Source organism: Marmota monax, unplaced genomic scaffold (assembly GCF_021218885.2).
Source record: "Marmota monax isolate L192 unplaced genomic scaffold, Marmota_monax_Labrador192_F-V1.1 WCK01_AAM20220418_F8-fsc00082, whole genome shotgun sequence".
Classification (NCBI taxonomy): domain Eukaryota; kingdom Metazoa; phylum Chordata; class Mammalia; order Rodentia; family Sciuridae; genus Marmota; species Marmota monax.
The window spans coordinates 8,208,941-8,224,346 of record NW_026695207.1 but is presented as its reverse complement, the minus strand read 5'-3'; the positions used below and the strand labels follow the sequence as shown (position 1 = coordinate 8,224,346).

The 15,406-nt window shown below is 48.9% G+C and overlaps 1 protein-coding gene across 4 annotated transcripts; it reads left to right on the top strand.

Annotated features, from left to right (window-relative positions):
* Nucleotides 1–69: 69 nt before the first annotated feature.
* Pdcd6 (programmed cell death 6) lies at nucleotides 70–15,044 on the top strand. Of its 4 annotated transcripts, none has more exons than XM_046430388.2 (7): nucleotides 70–243; nucleotides 891–952; nucleotides 4,609–4,653; nucleotides 7,037–7,189; nucleotides 10,537–10,667; nucleotides 11,726–11,835; nucleotides 14,484–15,044. In XM_046430388.2, the coding sequence occupies exons 1-7, from the start codon at nucleotides 143–145 to the stop codon at nucleotides 14,488–14,490; spliced, it is 609 nt and encodes a 202-aa protein (XP_046286344.1). In that variant the 5' UTR covers nucleotides 70–142; the 3' UTR covers nucleotides 14,491–15,044. The 4 variants fall into 4 exon arrangements, with proteins under 4 accessions (XP_046286344.1, XP_046286343.1, XP_046286346.1 ...); XM_046430387.2 differs by having other exon boundaries at nucleotides 7,037–7,195; XM_046430390.2 differs by lacking the exon at nucleotides 10,537–10,667 and having other exon boundaries at nucleotides 72–243.
* The last annotated feature ends 362 nt before the right edge of the window (nucleotides 15,045–15,406 follow it).

The window sequence follows — 15,406 nt, the reverse complement described above, 5'->3', positions numbered from 1 at the left end:
CGTTGGGACACAGGACCCGAGGAACGACACTTCCGGCACTCCCGGAAGTGTCGTGCGCGGCGTGGGCGCCAGGCTCCGCCCCCAGCAGAGGCGGAAGTGGAGCCGCCCGAGTCTTGCCGCGTTGCCGCGGGTTCCAGGGTCCATGGCCGCCTACTCCTATCGCCCTGGCCCGGGTTCCGGCCCGGGCCCAGCTGCGGGCGCGGCGTTGCCGGACCAGAGCTTCCTGTGGAACGTCTTCCAGCGGTGAGACGGGGCCGCCCGGGCTTCGTTCTTCAGCCTCCTCCCTCACCTTCCTCGCCCTCCTCCCTCGACCTACCCGGGCTCCTCTCCTGTCACCCCCTCCTCCTTCGCCTCCTCCCCGGCCCCTCTCCCTCCTCGCCCCTCCGGGTGCGCTGGACCCGTCACGAGATGCAGAGCAGAGGGCGCAGAGCGGCTCCTGCTCGGTTCAAGGAAGGCAGTAACAGGCCAGACCCTGCGCTGTGGAAGAGGGTAGCAGCCCAGCAAGGGCAGGTAGACCTGCGTCCCTGGAGCAGGTGACGGCTGGCAGCGTCCTAAGTCCCAGCTGTCCTTTTGAACAAATGACCGTAATTTGAGTGACTCATTGCCTAGGAATGATTTGACTGCCCCGGAGAATCTTTCAGCGTTTGTGAAAGACAAACTGGTGCAGGTGTGAATTCAGACCCGGAGGCCTGACACTTAGGGTCTTGGGGAAAATTTCTTAATCCCCCGCGGGCATGTGGTATGTGACATTCTGACAGCCAAGTGAAAGGTCTACCTGAGGAATGTCCCAGAACTAATGTAAAGTAATGGGACAGATAGTTTGTTTCTGCCATATTTTGCTTTTCCTGCACATTTCATCACCAACTTTCCTGGTCTTCTTGATTTTGTAGAGTTGATAAAGACAGGAGTGGGGTGATATCGGACAGTGAGCTTCAGCAGGCGCTATCCAATGGTGAGTCGAAGCCTGATCCTCTCACAGTAAGCAATTTCCCTTCTGGAATTCATTTTTCCAAGTACAGAGGAGTCATTCAGACTAAATTACTATAACCTATACATGGAAGAGGTGTTTCTGACTTGCCGGTTGGTGGCTTCCTGGTTTTCATCACTGCTTCTGCTCCGCACACCATGGAGTTGATGCAGGGGAGCATAGAGACAGGGTTTCTGGAAACAGCAGCCAGGGTGTTGCTTCTGAGTGAGGGGTGGGAAGTGTAGCTTTGTGCAACAGAAATCCTTCAGGTGTCTTGAAGGTCCTTGAATGTTCTCAGAATCTTAGTGACTCCTCTGGAAAGGGTCATCGAGAGTACTAGGTAATTATTGAAGAATTTGGAGATGGTCTACATAGCACTTTTGCTTAGGAATTGCTGAAACTCTAGGCCCAAATTGGGAAGTGAAGAAATTGGAGGCATTGGCAGCAGAATCATGACAGATATTCTTAACTGTGTGGGGAATACTATGCATTTAGGGGCTGGGAGGATGGTGGCCCTTGTATAGGGTGTGTTGGGAACTCTGTGGAGTCATTCTTGATGGCTGAAGTGTGGTAGCTTTGGAGGCATTTTTCTTTGTTAACTGCCTTTCATAATTCCTCAGATACGGCCAACTTTTCTGATTAATATAGTTAAGGCTTGCTGTTATGGTTTAGATTTGGAATGTCCCCCAAAAGCTCATGTGTTAGTGCAGCAAATGTTCAGAGGTGCAATGATTGGATCATGAAGGCTGTGGCCTCATCAATGCATTAATCCATGTGATGAATTAATAATTGGAATGGATTCCTGGGTGATGGTAAAAACTATAGGCAGGTGGGGTGTAGCTGAAGGAAATAGGGTGCTGGTGTTATGCCCTTCCCCACATCTGTCCCTGACCCTTTCCTCTCTCTCTTTGCTTCCCCTCTGCTATGAGCTGAGCGGCTTTCCTCCACCATGCATTTTCACATGATACTCTGCCTCATCTCAGACCCATAGCAATGGAGTCAGTCAACCATGGATTATAAACCTCTGAAACTTTCAGCCAAAATAAACCTTTCCTCCCCTAAGTTGTTCTTCCTGGTAGGTGTTTTGGTCACTGGTAACTAACACACTTGTCTTTCCAGAGGCATATAATTTAAGCTGGGTAAAGGGACAGTTTTAAGGTGTGACAAAAATGTCAAAAGGTCTGGCTTTGTTAGTAGGAAGCACTTCAGTGTTGTAGTTGGTTGGATGAGGGAGTGGGCAACACTAGGCTGCTGGACACTGCCTGGCAGCATTGAGGAGAAGCTCTTGCCACTGGCATGTGTCCGGTATTTAGTGTTCATTTCTGAGAACATGGGTTTCAGCGTGACACACTTACCTCAGAATGGCAGATGCCATAGACACCATTCCCCTGCATCCAGCCTATGTGGACCTCAGGCACTAGGTTATCATTTCACACATGTTTATTTAGATTGTTTGGGCAGCCGGATTGCATTATCTCTGCCCTGACTATTGTGCTTATTGATTTTTCTCTTCTCTGGTCATCATTAACCCCTTTCAACTGTGTTTGATGTCTCCAGTGCTCCTTCTACTCTGAGGAGAAGCAAGGCAGGGTTACTACTAGAAAGGCCTCAAGAGCATCTGCTATCTAGCAGGCCACACTTTAGCACATCTTGGCCTCAGACTTTCCAAGTGAGGAATGGATGGTTTTCTTCACAACATGCTGTGCATGTGTGGTGGAAGGCCATATGAGCCCTATTGAGGCGTGCATCAGAGACGACACTTTTTGTGGCCTCTTTACCAGGACTGGTAAAGGTTTATGGTCTCTTTTGTGTCTCTTTGTTTGTCTGTTCCAGAATACTGACCAAGATACAAGATCACTTTAGATCTTGTGTCTTGTGTGAACCTTTCACAGGTGGTGTTCACCCTCACTAGCAGGACAGCCTGTCTACCCTGGAGGGCTCAGTTGGGCCCTGGTGCTGCCTGGATCCACATCCTGCTCTCCCTGTTTCAGTAGTGTGAAGTTGAACAAGTATTTAACCTGCCAGCGTCAGTGTCCTCACAGCCTCTGGGAGAGCAAATTGAGGAAGTACAGTCAAAGTGCCTCCCTCATGCTTGGAGACAAGAGCCAGCTAGAGTGTCGATGGGTGCCACCGCAGGACAGTGGCTGTGTCTCTGCTGCCACTATTGGCTTAGGAGCCAGCTCCAGTGGTGATGGACAACAGAGCTGCTGCAAGGGCTACCGCAGGGAGGGCTGTGGCCATGGGGCATGCAGCAGCACAGAGCAGGTGTTCTCTGGCCCTGTGAAACAGCTTGCCGCAGACTGTCCTGAGGGTAGTATGTGTTTTTTATTTTTTATTTCCACATTATTTCTTGGGATAATGAGAAATGAATTTTTCTCAAGCCCATTTTTTTGTGCTTTTGAAGTAAGTTTGTCTTAATATGACATTGTTATAATTTGAAGGAGCACTTTTTAACTACTTGAAAGAAAAAAAAAACTTACCTTCTTTTAAGGACATTTTACCAAATAGCTTTCTAGTTCATCCTAAAAGAATTGAGATAATTTAGACCATACAAGCAGCAATTTCCTATAGAATAATTATCCATTCACATCACCGTTCTTCTCCAACAGAGGTCCCATTTCATGGGTGATGGAACAGAGGTCTACCTGTGCTTTGATCCCTGGGTAGGTAGGGTCAGCTCAGCAGACAGGCTACCCATGTTCCTAAGAAGAGCCTGTTGGGTGACTGGCCCTCATCTGTCTCCTGGGAACTTAGCTCCTAGAATGTTTGGGAAGAGTGCTTTGTCTCGCCAAGATCTGTGAACTGAGCTGTGCCTCTTGGCCTGGGTGGTTTGTACCAGGTTGCGATTTGTGGCAAACACCTGCTTTTGTCTGTAGGCAAATGGAGCTCAGTGACTGGCCCCAGGTAAGCCCTGAACCCCCAGGAGTATGTTCTGTTCATGTTGAACAGAATTTTCATGTTTTTTACCACCAGTTTTTCTACTCAAATATTTACCCAGGGACCTTATTCTGTAACCCAGTGTGTGGAGGCCTATTCATGTATTCAAATATATCTGATCTGGGTATAAAATTTTTTAATGGGATTTTCTCTTTTAGACTCATCCAGGATGGTCAGAATTAATTATTGTCGTATATTTAAGACAATCTCTTTGCAGACTTCCAAGTAGATCATAATGGAACTACTTGTTAATTCTGTCTCCTTGGAGAAAGATGAAGTGCCCTGGACAGTGTCCTTGACAGTGGCCCTGTGGCAGCTCTCACAGGTGCAGTTGAGCAGGCTCTGGCTAGACTCTGGAGGCTCACATCTGGTTTCCCATCCACTTTTCCCTTGCTGCTTTTACTGTGTCTCCTCTGCGTAAGAAGCTGTGACCATGTGTCTTATCTTAGAGAGTTGGTCAGCTGTGTCTATGATCCCCAGAAACACTCTCAGCCAGAACTTCAGAGAGTTAGCGTCCAGCTTGGTGGTCATAAATAGCTTGCATGTCTGGCAGGACATGGGATATTGCCCACTCAGGGCTTGGGCTCCTCCTAGTTGTGACAACGGGAAGATCTTATGGTGCTCCTGAAGCCAGGCTCCTGCTGAGAGCCTCTTTAGGGGTAGGGGGAAGGCACTGGTTTAATTGTTGCTATGTTTGTTTGCAGGCACATGGACCCCGTTTAACCCAGTGACTGTCAGGTCAATCATTTGTAAGTATTACAGACAAGCTCCCCTGGGAACTGCCTAGATAAGCTTGTGCTTTCTGGAGTCTACTCAGGAGGTGCTGGCCCTGGTACGCCACATCCTGCCTCTGGACTTCTCACCTTTGTGTATACAGCTTTTGCAGTTTTTGGTTTTAATTTACGGTTTAACTGGCATTTTCAATTTTTGAATTCTAAAAGTAGTATGTGTATAAAATTTTTAAAGTTATTGGGCTGGGGATGTGGCTCAAGCGGTAGCGCACCTGCCTGGCATGCGTGTGGCCCAGGTTCGATCCTCAGCACCACATACAAACAAAGATGTTGTGTCTGCCGAAAAACTAAAAAATAAATAAAAATTCTCTCTCTCTCTCTCTCTCTTAAAAAAAAAATTTAAAGTTATTATATAGTTAATTTTTTATTATAATGAATTTTTAAAGTTATTATATAGTTATTAATAGTTAATTTTGATAGTCTCTTATTGCTGGTTTTTATGATTCTCTCTTTTATTTCTTTGAATATTGTATGTTATGGTCTCTTACATTTTAAATAAATGTTTTTATTGGAGAATTAAGTATTTGCCAGGCATGGTAGCACACATCTATAACTCCAGCTGCTCAAGAGACTGAAGCAGGAGGATTGCAAGTTTTGAGGCCAGCCTGGACAAGTTTGCAAGACTTGGCTTAACTATAAAAAGGGTTGGGGGTGAAGCCCAGTGGTAGAATTCTTACTTGGCATGCTCAAGGCCCTGGGTTCAGTCCCCAGCACTGTGAGAGGGGGTTACTTGTTAAACTTGTCTACTTCACCATGTGTTCCTGACACTCCTGAATCCTTGAGAAGGTGATCCATGTCTGACTGTTATTCCTGCTGAACCTCATGCATGGCTAATTTCCTTAGTATTTTAGTATTTTTATTTGCTTTGTGGGTTCGTATGTGGCTGAACTCAATGTGTGTAAACCAAGCTTGATCTGGGAATACATCCTCCAGAAAAAAATTCATATTTCTGCAGCCAGGGTGTGGGTTTCTCAGTTTGAGTCTCCCTTGCTACAGAAGTAGCAGGAACTTGAGCTCCAGATCCAAGAGGGAAGGGTTCACTGTCACACAGTCTCAGGGAAAGTTCACTGTTCCACCAGTTTCTGGAGAAGATTTCCTGTTCTGAGAGATGATTTTTTTCTCTATTCTACTCTTCCAAAGATGTAGTTCCCTTCCTGGTTGCCTTTGACATGGAACCTTGGGTCCTGTGCCTCTCCTTCTGGGTTCCTCTCTGTCTGTGAGCTTAGTGCTGTATTGCAGGGTGCGTGGTGTAAGCCACAGGCACTGCATCTTGCTGTGGGTAAAGACATTGAGGTAACGCACGGGTGTGCTGGCAGGGATGCAGCCTTCCGCACCAGGAAAGATGCCAATGGAGCAGGGATGGGCATGTGCACTTCCCTGCCAGAGGCTGGCCTGGAAGCTGCTATTCTGCTCAGCCTCCGCTGGGTGGCTTTCGTTGGCATTGCCAGGTACAGAAGCAGGCTGGAGTGGCACGCACCAGCATGTCGCTACCACACCTCTGTGCAGTCCACGCTTGGGGCGGTGATGTTGAAAACAGCCCATCGTTACAAACATGCTCCTGCTCTGTGTGGAGGAATCTGAATGCTCAGTCCTCACATGTTCTTTGATGATGGGATGTGCTACTGACCTGAATGGACTTCTATATGATCCAGGAGCATTCTTCCTATAGTCTGGCCTTAGTCTCCTAAAACAACAGGCAATTTTATCATTTTCTCTATAGCAGCACTTCAGACTGACTTGTTTTATTTGTTAGCCATTTTGCAGTAACATGTAATTGTATTCAATGATTCTTATTATCTGGACCTGGAATTACACTGATTTTTTTTTTTTAATGAAAAATGTGGACTTATTTTTTTTAAAAATTAAATCCTAATGGGAGAGTAGGCTAGGTCTCTTTTTAACTAGAATAGATTCCCCTTGTCCCTGGAGGACTGTTTCTAGCTCCTGAGGGGTGGCAGAGTTTACCGTCTTTTGGGACTGGGAGTCAGGAGCAGGGGCTCCTGGACCTCTACACCTTGGTGACCTCAGGTGAGGCGAGCACAAGCAGAAAGTCTGCTTTCCAGAGCCTACTTCAGTGGAAAGTGTTGTTTTGACTTTTACTGTGATTCCACCCACTGTCTGCCACACAGCTGTGTCTGCGTATTATTATTCTGGGACCAGGGCTGGGTGACTGTCCCCTAGGCCTCCACCAGGCAGGGCCCCATTCAGCCAAGTCCTGTTTGTGAGCTAGCACACAGTGATCTGCAGGCTGGCCCCACACTGGCGTTCTGAAGGACAGCTCAGAGACCTGCCTGACACTGTTCCTCTGTCTCAGCACTGATACTCTGTCCCTCTGCCTTAGCTATGTTTGACCGGGAGAACAAGGCTGGCGTGAACTTCAGCGAGTTCACAGGCGTGTGGAAGTACATCACAGACTGGCAGAATGTCTTCCGCACCTATGACAGGGACAACTCTGGAATGATCGACAAGAACGAGCTCAAGCAAGCACTCTCAGGTTTTGGTAATTCACTTGTCTTGATTGTGTAGCATATTTCATTTTGGAACCTAGGAGCCCCTGAATTTTATTTTACTTTGTTCAACTTACAGATTTTTAACCCAGTCCATGTGAAATTTCTGTTTATGTTACATTGTACAGTGTCATATTTTGATAGTATTTATTGTATATATTTGACGTGTAGTCTTTTGTTCAGTTTTTCATCCAAAATGAGATAAGGGCTATGCAAACCTTCAGTTTTTTTTCCTATGGGGTGATTTGATGAACAAAATTGAGAATGGGGCTTTTGAAACAATTTCAAGTGGAAGTGATAAAGTGGTGTGGGACAGTTTATGCTTCCTGATGCATCAAAACACACAGTGATAAAATGACCCTAAGAGGCAATTCTGTAAGTTATCAGCTCTGACTCTCAGTCCTTCCAAACTGTGCCTCAATGGAGAGTTAGAGCACATGCCCATTCTCAAACGCGCTGTGTGTCTATGTGGCATGTGTCCACATGTGCACACTCCTGTTGCGTGCAGGTATGTGACAGCATGCCATGCTTCTCTTGAGTGTTCAGAGTACTTGTCCAGAGCTCACCCAAGGGTTCCAGAACTGATCTTGGGCCTGAAAGGAAGCTGCGATTTTTACTTACAAAGAAAACACCAAGCTGTTTGGGACCAGCCCACAGCTGCTCATAGTTCCACCTAGAATTATCTAGAGCAATTTTGCTTAGTGCTGTCATCATCTGGTCTGTGTTACCAAACTTTTCTGTGCTCACTTACAAGTGTTCTTTAGGAAAAATATGAAAGATTAGACCACAGTCCACAGTGCTGTGCTGTTGGAGTCTTGTGATGCTCAAGTTCGGTATTTCCTGTGGTTGCTAACATAGCTCTTGCACCTCTCCCCACTTCTTCTCCCAGCATGTGGCTCATGGCCATCTCCTCCCCCTCTCCCTTCTCACCTCATGAACTTGTCCACAGGGCTGATTTTAGGAAAGATTGAGAACAAACGGGTTGTGAGGCAGGATTTGGACAGGACAGCTCTGGGTTAGAATTTGGGATACACACAATCTTGTTGCATCTTTGTGTGGGGGCCTGGTGAAGTCCTGGCTGGCCTGTCTCCTGGCGTGGTGGAAGAAGGGTCTCCAGGCAGAGTGGCCGCATAGCTTAGAGAGCGCCACTGAAGGCACAGGAGGCCCAGCACAGCCCAGTGGGGCAAGTGCCGTATGGCACTGGGGACAAAGCTGGCCCATGTGCAGTCTCAGTACCACAGAATGTCAGCCTGCCCCACATCTAGATGCCTTGGAGCTTTGCTTAGCACAGTGACCACTGGGTCATTGGAACTCAGTGGAAAAATTGATGTGAATGGTGCTCCTCAGCTTCTCAGACTCGCTGTGACCTGTTCAAGCCAAGGATGCTTTAGAACCTCTGTTTCTGTAGTCGTGGTGAGGGTGTGGCTGGTCAGGAGCACAGGCTGCCTCAGAGGCAGACCCAGAGTCCTCTGGCTTCCCGGGTGCTTTCTGGAGGAGCAGTGTCTTGTGTAGTACCTCTCTGGTGGTCCTGCCAAATTTCTTCTTGAGTTTGGTTTCTGGTTTTCCAGGGTTGTCCCCCCTTTTCTTCCATGAAAAGGAACATGGTCATCTTGTTTGCACAAGTCTGAGGCTCGTGTCCCCTGCATCCCTCGTTCTGCAGCTGGAGTAGGTGGATACCTGCCTAGGAGGTCAGTTACTTTGGAAGATTTTTGGTTGTAACTGTTAAGATTTGGCCTTAGAAGCAAAAATTCCTGCTCTGTTTTGACTCCTGAGAATGGGTGTGTTGCTCTCAGGTAACAGAGCAGCTCAACAGTGGGCGTCTCAGACCAGCCCAGGTGGCATTGTGTGACTCTGGTAGGACCACTCAGTGGATCTGATGACCCTTTCACTGTGTATTTAAACTTGTTAACATGGCCAGGTGTGGGCGTGACACCTTCCCCAGCGTGGCTGCTGGCAGGCTCTTCAGGTACAACGTGGTTGTTGCTGACTTGAAGTTTGGCTTACCTACATTAAGCTGTCCCTTCTGGTGGGCAGTGCATTCAGAACCCCTGCTTCCCCAGGATTCCCCTGGGCTCCCCTCCCCCACCCTGCCTCTGGCAACTTCTGCAGTTCAGTTTTTTATAATGAAAACTGTGGAAGTATAATCCACCTCCACTTTTCCGTCACTCATTTTCAATCTTTTCTCTACATTTGCTCCTCCCCTTTGTGGCTGAAGCTTTCTGAGCAAGTTCGAGGCTCGTGTCCCATGCATCCCTCGTTCTGCAGCTGGATTAGGTGGATACCTGCCTAGGAGGTCAGTGTGAGCAGTGCATCTTACGAGGTTAACAGCGTTTTTACGACCGTTGTGCCTGACCAGTAGCCCCATCTCCTTTCTCATGGCGTCGTCTGGTTGGTGCCATACTGGCCACCGATGGTTTAACTTTCCTCCTATTTCCTTGTCCACTGGTGATCACTGCTGTCTGTCCAGTTTCTCCCAGGTCATGTTGTGACTGCAGTGGTGCCATGCTATTCCTGGTGGTGGGGCTGATGATGGGCAGGGGACTCTGGACTGGTGCTGACCATCTGACCCACAGGCTGCATGGCCTGGACCAGGAGTGTCCACTGGGCAGTTTCTGGTGGTATCTTCCTCATGTTAGTTCCTGGGTTGCTGCATCACCAATGGCTATTTGGAAGTAGACACAGGAGGCGTATTCCTATCCCCTATCCAGGAGGCCACTATTGCCTTGGGGGCTCTAGGAGAGTGGGCTTGGCAGAGGTGAGAAGGACTGCCTCACTCAGACCCCGCAGCCCCTGCTTCACCTGGTCTGTCCAGAGAGGGTCCAGACTTCCCAGTGGTGTGCCCCGCTGGTATGGAATTGTCCTCCTGCTGCTTCTCACAGGCTGGGAGGCCTCAGGTGACCTTGCCCTTTTGGGTAGGGGCAGCTTAGCTGGAACCGGAATGGATGATGTATGTTGCAGTCAGAGCTGTTTGGTTCAAGAGCAGTATTTCCAGAGTCAGCCCTCATCCTGTGGAGAGAAGGTACTCCCCAGGTGGGCAGCTGGGTCTGCAAGGTGGCCCTTGCCCCCACGTCTTGCTGGCCAGGCCTGACTGGGTGGTGGCCATGTGCAGAGTGCCTCCTGGCTCCCACACAACCAGGTTTGTCCTCCAGTTGAGCCTTTTTTCCTGGTCATTCTGTTCATTGCTTGCTCTTCCCATCTTTCTCTGTTCTTGCTTTCCCTGCAAGAGTGCCAGAGACCTGGAGTTGATTCCAGGATCTGTGGAGTTGTTTCTGGAAATTCAATGTTCAGACTGCAAATTCTGTATCTTTGTTCCCATCTCATTGGCCTTCCCCAGCCCTGACAGGAAATCCGCAATGGCTCTTGTCACCCCATCCACACCGTGGATCTGCAGTGCCCTGTGGCCGTGTTCCAGGCTCCATCCTCATCAGGTCAGGGCTCAGCCAGGGGTGCTGCCTCACCTGCCAGGTAATTGATAGGTGTAAGGAGATGAGTGCAACTGTTCCCTACTTGCTCTCTTTCTGATGACAGTTGGGGGTCCCACTCAACCTGCAGGGACTCATTTAGTGGTCCTGTACTTAAATACCAGCTCCCCCTGAGTGCTCTGGAAGGTACTATGAACATGTTTGTGTGTTTTGAGTCTTTATAGTGAAATGATGAATAAGTGTTCATACAGGTAATTAACTGTGAGATTCAATCAGACAATAGGTGTGCATATCCTTGCAAAGACCCCAACAAGACTGAAAACCGGTAAAAATATATTGGCACCTGGATCTTGTCTCCTGAATCAGTAAGGATACCATGGCCACACAGGTAGTGGGGGGTGAGGGAAGGAATCAGGTGAGCTGCAGGTAGTAGGGGGTGAAGAAGGAAGCATGTGAGCTGTGTCCTCCTGTGCCTCCGTCTACATCTGGTTCCTCCGCTTTCCTTCAGACCCTCTCTCCACTGGAGACCTTCTCCAAACATGCTCAGTAAATTGGAGAGGAATCAGGGCTCAGTGACCCTGGGGATTTTGAACTTGGTGAGGCCGACTTTCCTTGTGTCCTCAGTTCCCTGATGTCATGTGCCCTGTCATTCCCCTTTCCTCATGTCTTCATTTGTTTCACTGGAACCCTCTGTGGTATTTTAGCTCTCGGAGCGCTCTCTGGTAATAAGCAGCCAGGGCAGCACGTCCTTCGGGGCTTCGATAGATTGGCAGACTAGTGAGGTGCTCCAGGGGCTCGGGTTGCCATGCCTGGCTGCCCTGTGGGGAGGGTGCAGTTAGCCAGCAGATGCTTGTGCTCAGGAGAACAATAGGTTGTCCTACAGGGAGAGGGCACTGGTCTCTAGGTAAGTCACATCGTAGTCCTGGAAACCAAACGTGTTTTGGAATGATTGGTCAGGCAGTGTCTTTCAGCTCTCAGGGTGCGTTGAATGGAGTGGCAGTTTTTGCTGTGGGGAGGCTGGCGAGTAGGCAGGGGGCATGAGCATTGGTGCATTCCTCCTACCTCGTCTGCCCATCTTGACTCTGACTTTTCCTCTCCCAGGCTACCGGCTCTCTGACCAGTTCCACGACATCCTCATTCGGAAATTTGACAGACAAGGACGAGGGCAGATTGCCTTTGATGACTTCATCCAGGGCTGCATTGTCTTGCAGGTAACAGAGTGGCTCTGTGGGGGCTGGGCAGGAGCAGGGAAGGGTTCACACCAGAGCAGGATACCTGGCCTTCCATGAAATGTATAAGGCATGTATAGGAGTTTCTTTTTGCTTTTTTGTTTTGGGGTTTTTTTAATTTTTTTAAAAAGCATCATATTTATTTATAGTAGCTGGGTTCATTTTGACAAAATCACGCATGCATGGAATTTGATGAACTCCATTTCAGTCCTCTTTCCCTCTTCCCCCAGTTGGAGTCCAGACTGAGGGCACTCCTTGCTGACTCTGGAATCATTGAGAGACATTGATGGCATTGGGTTTTTAGACATAATGTAGAATTTTGGTAATTGTTCTTAATTTTTTTTCCCATTAAATGATAGATCAGTTAAAGTGTGTTGCCTTTGGTCAGCTAAGCGCAGCCTCCAGGTTCTTTAACAGGTTCTCACTGAGGGTCGGAGAAAGGTCTGCCGGCTCTCATGCCTCTGATTTGGAGGGGGAAAGCCTTGCCTTTGCCTGCTACTCAGTGTTCCCTGATGTTGGGTTGTGCTTCCCATGTCCTCTGAACATCCAAGAAAGAGGTGCAATGTGAGCTGTCCTTTGGACTCTCTGAAGTGCTATGGGGTCAGGGTTTTAATTTGTTCTGTAAGTCAACGTCTGGCCCTTCTGCTGCCTTGGTGAAGGTCTCCTTTGGGTTCTCAGCAACAGGGGTCCCGCTAGGACCCCGGCCCACTAGGAGTTCTCTGCCCCCAGACCCGTGTCCTGTAGCTCTGGGGGATGTTGTCAGTTCTGGGTCAACACTCACCCTGGAATGTTAGAAGGGGAGAATCTAAAAGCAAAAGCCATGTCCCATAAGTAAAAATTTTATCAGAATGATTTCCTTCATCTGCTTTTTTTTTTTTAAAGGCTTTTGAGGGCTGGGGATATAGCACAGTGGTGGAGTGCTTGCCCAGCATGCATAAGGCCCTGGGTTTTATCCCCAGCACTGCAAAAAAAGAGTTTTTTGAAAATTAATTTAAAAAAAAAAATACAACATGAAAACTTATAGAAATCTTAGAAAAATACAAATAAAATTAAAAGGAAAATTACCTGTGTTCTTTGCATTTTGTTTTGTTGGGCGGTGCTGGGATGGAACCCAGGGCCTGAAACATGCTAGGCAGGTGCTCTGCCTCTCAGCTACAGGCCCAGGCTTCCCATTGTTCAGTCAGAGTTAGCTGTTGCTGGTGTTCTCTTGTACTGACAAACGTCACTAAACAGAGAGACATGTTCTGAGCAATACACCATTGGGAGGGCAGAGCCTGCTGCACACCTAGGCTAGGTAGGTTAGCCACTGTGGCAGTCAGCTTTCTTTTATGTAACAAATATCTGAGATAAACCCACTTAAGAGGAAAGGTTTGTTTTTGCTTACAGTTTTTGGAGGACTCAGGCCTTGTCTGCTTGTCTCTGTGGCTTTTGGGACTATGGGGAGGCAAGAGTGCATGGCAGAGGAATTATCTTGTGATGGCTGTGATGCGAATGCAAGGGAAGGCAGGACTGGTATCCCCATGTCCCCTTGCATCCCCTTGCAGGGGACACCCCAATCAGCCCATTTCCTCCCACTGGGCCCTATCTCCTGAAGGTTCCATCACCTCCCCATCTGGCCATGCCTGGGGGTCAAGCCTTCAACGCATGGACCTTTGTGAGACACTGGGTCCAAATTGTACCTGTTACCAACTCGGAGGACTGGCAGGAAGACCACAAGTTCAAGGCCAGCCCGGCAACTTAGCAAGGCCCGGTCTCAAAATAAAATAAGGACTGGGGCATGCTTCGCATTAGAGCACTCGCCTAGCATGTGTGCAGCCCTGGGTTCAGTTCTTAGGGCCACAGAACAGAAAAGAACCAAAGCAGCGTGGCCCTGGCCACATGTTGCACACTGTTGACTGGAGCCACCTGGTAGTGCATGACTGTCGCTTGTGTTGTGCTAGCAGTTCTCACATAGGAACTCGCAGTTGGTGTCCTGGAGATAGGACTGGCAGGCGTGGCTGACCCTCAGGGTGCTGGGGTTGTCAGGTTCTTTTGTCATACAGAATTCCCTTGTGCCTGTTTGTCCTGTCCTTGCATTCTTTAGAGTGTGTCGGGGCTGCTGAGTCCACCTCTGGAGTGGCACTCTCAGCCTGTCTTCAGGGTTGAGCGGTTGTCCCTCTGCTTCTGGCTGGCCTGGGCCCTCGGGCTGTTGGAGGGCAGGGGCAAGTCAAGCAGAAGGTGGGGGGGCTAGAGGGGCTGGCCCTCCCCTGCTGGGCTTGGTTTCCAGGGTAGGAGCCCGTGTTAGGACTGTCTTCCCTGGCCCAGTTCACCACCAAGATGCGCCCTCGGGAGGAGCCACCCATGGGGATGCTTCTGAACTTTGATCAGCCCATGACCCAGAATGGGAGGAAGTACCCATTTGGAGTCTAGTGGGGCCAGGCCTGCCCTACCCTTCATCCCATGTCCTCAGGCTCCACTGCCCCGTAGACAGTGCTGAGGCTGCTTCCACCTGTGCCTCTGGCATGGGTGTCCATCACCCATGTCCCTCTCAGGGATGAGGGACATGTGATTCTGAGGTTGTGTTTCCAGATGTCCAATTTTGTCCTTCTGTTCAGCACACACCAAGCTCTAAATGCCTGTTCTTTTCCCAGAGGTTGACGGACATATTCAGACGTTACGACACGGATCAAGATGGCTGGATTCAGGTGTCCTATGAGCAGTATCTCTCCATGGTCTTCAGCATTGTATAATGCACGCCTCGTGGACAGCAGCACATCATACGAGAAAAGACTGAAAATGCCAAATTCCTTCCCTGTAACAAATGGGGACCCAGATGCAGTTAGATGCTGTTCTTCCGTCGGATCTTGTGTGGTTAACACTTGGGGACCTGGCTGTACATATGTGGATGAGCTGACTAGGGCTTTGCAGTCGTAGCAGCCGCCATGTCAACCTAAGAAACACTGGGTTTGCTGGCCTGCTAATTGTGCCATGAGGCAAAACCTAATAATGGTTCAGGTATTCTGCTCCCAAAATGCATCATGTGCTTTCCTCGATCTCCAGTTCTGTAGTGGAAATGCTTTTATCAGCCAATAGAATTTTTAAGTGAAATGGAACTTGCACCGAGGCTTTCACGTGCCTTACTTTTCTTAAAGGAGTTTATTGTGTTCATGGGAACAGGCAACACAAGCAATAAAGTAAAGGTACAGACTCAAGGCCTACTTGTAGCTCCTCATCAAACAGGGAAGAAATGTGCCCACTTCCCCAGCATCCATCATCTTAGACACACGTGCCTGAAGCTGCATCCGATGGGACCAGCAGGACAGGCATGAGACAGGGAGACGAGGTGTCCCACAGAGGTGAGGCCACTCCCAGCGGCCCCATGCCAACTGGAGGACTTGGGCCCTTCACCTGTGAGCTTTGCGTGAAGGAGATGGGTGGTGTAGTCAGACCTGTGGGGAGGACGTGAGGACATTTGGATTCTTGTGGGTGCCACCGATGAGAAACTGGGTGTCCATGGGGTCCACTGGGGCCTGTGCTGGCCTAGGATGGGACCTGGAGGGTGAGGGTTTCTTGT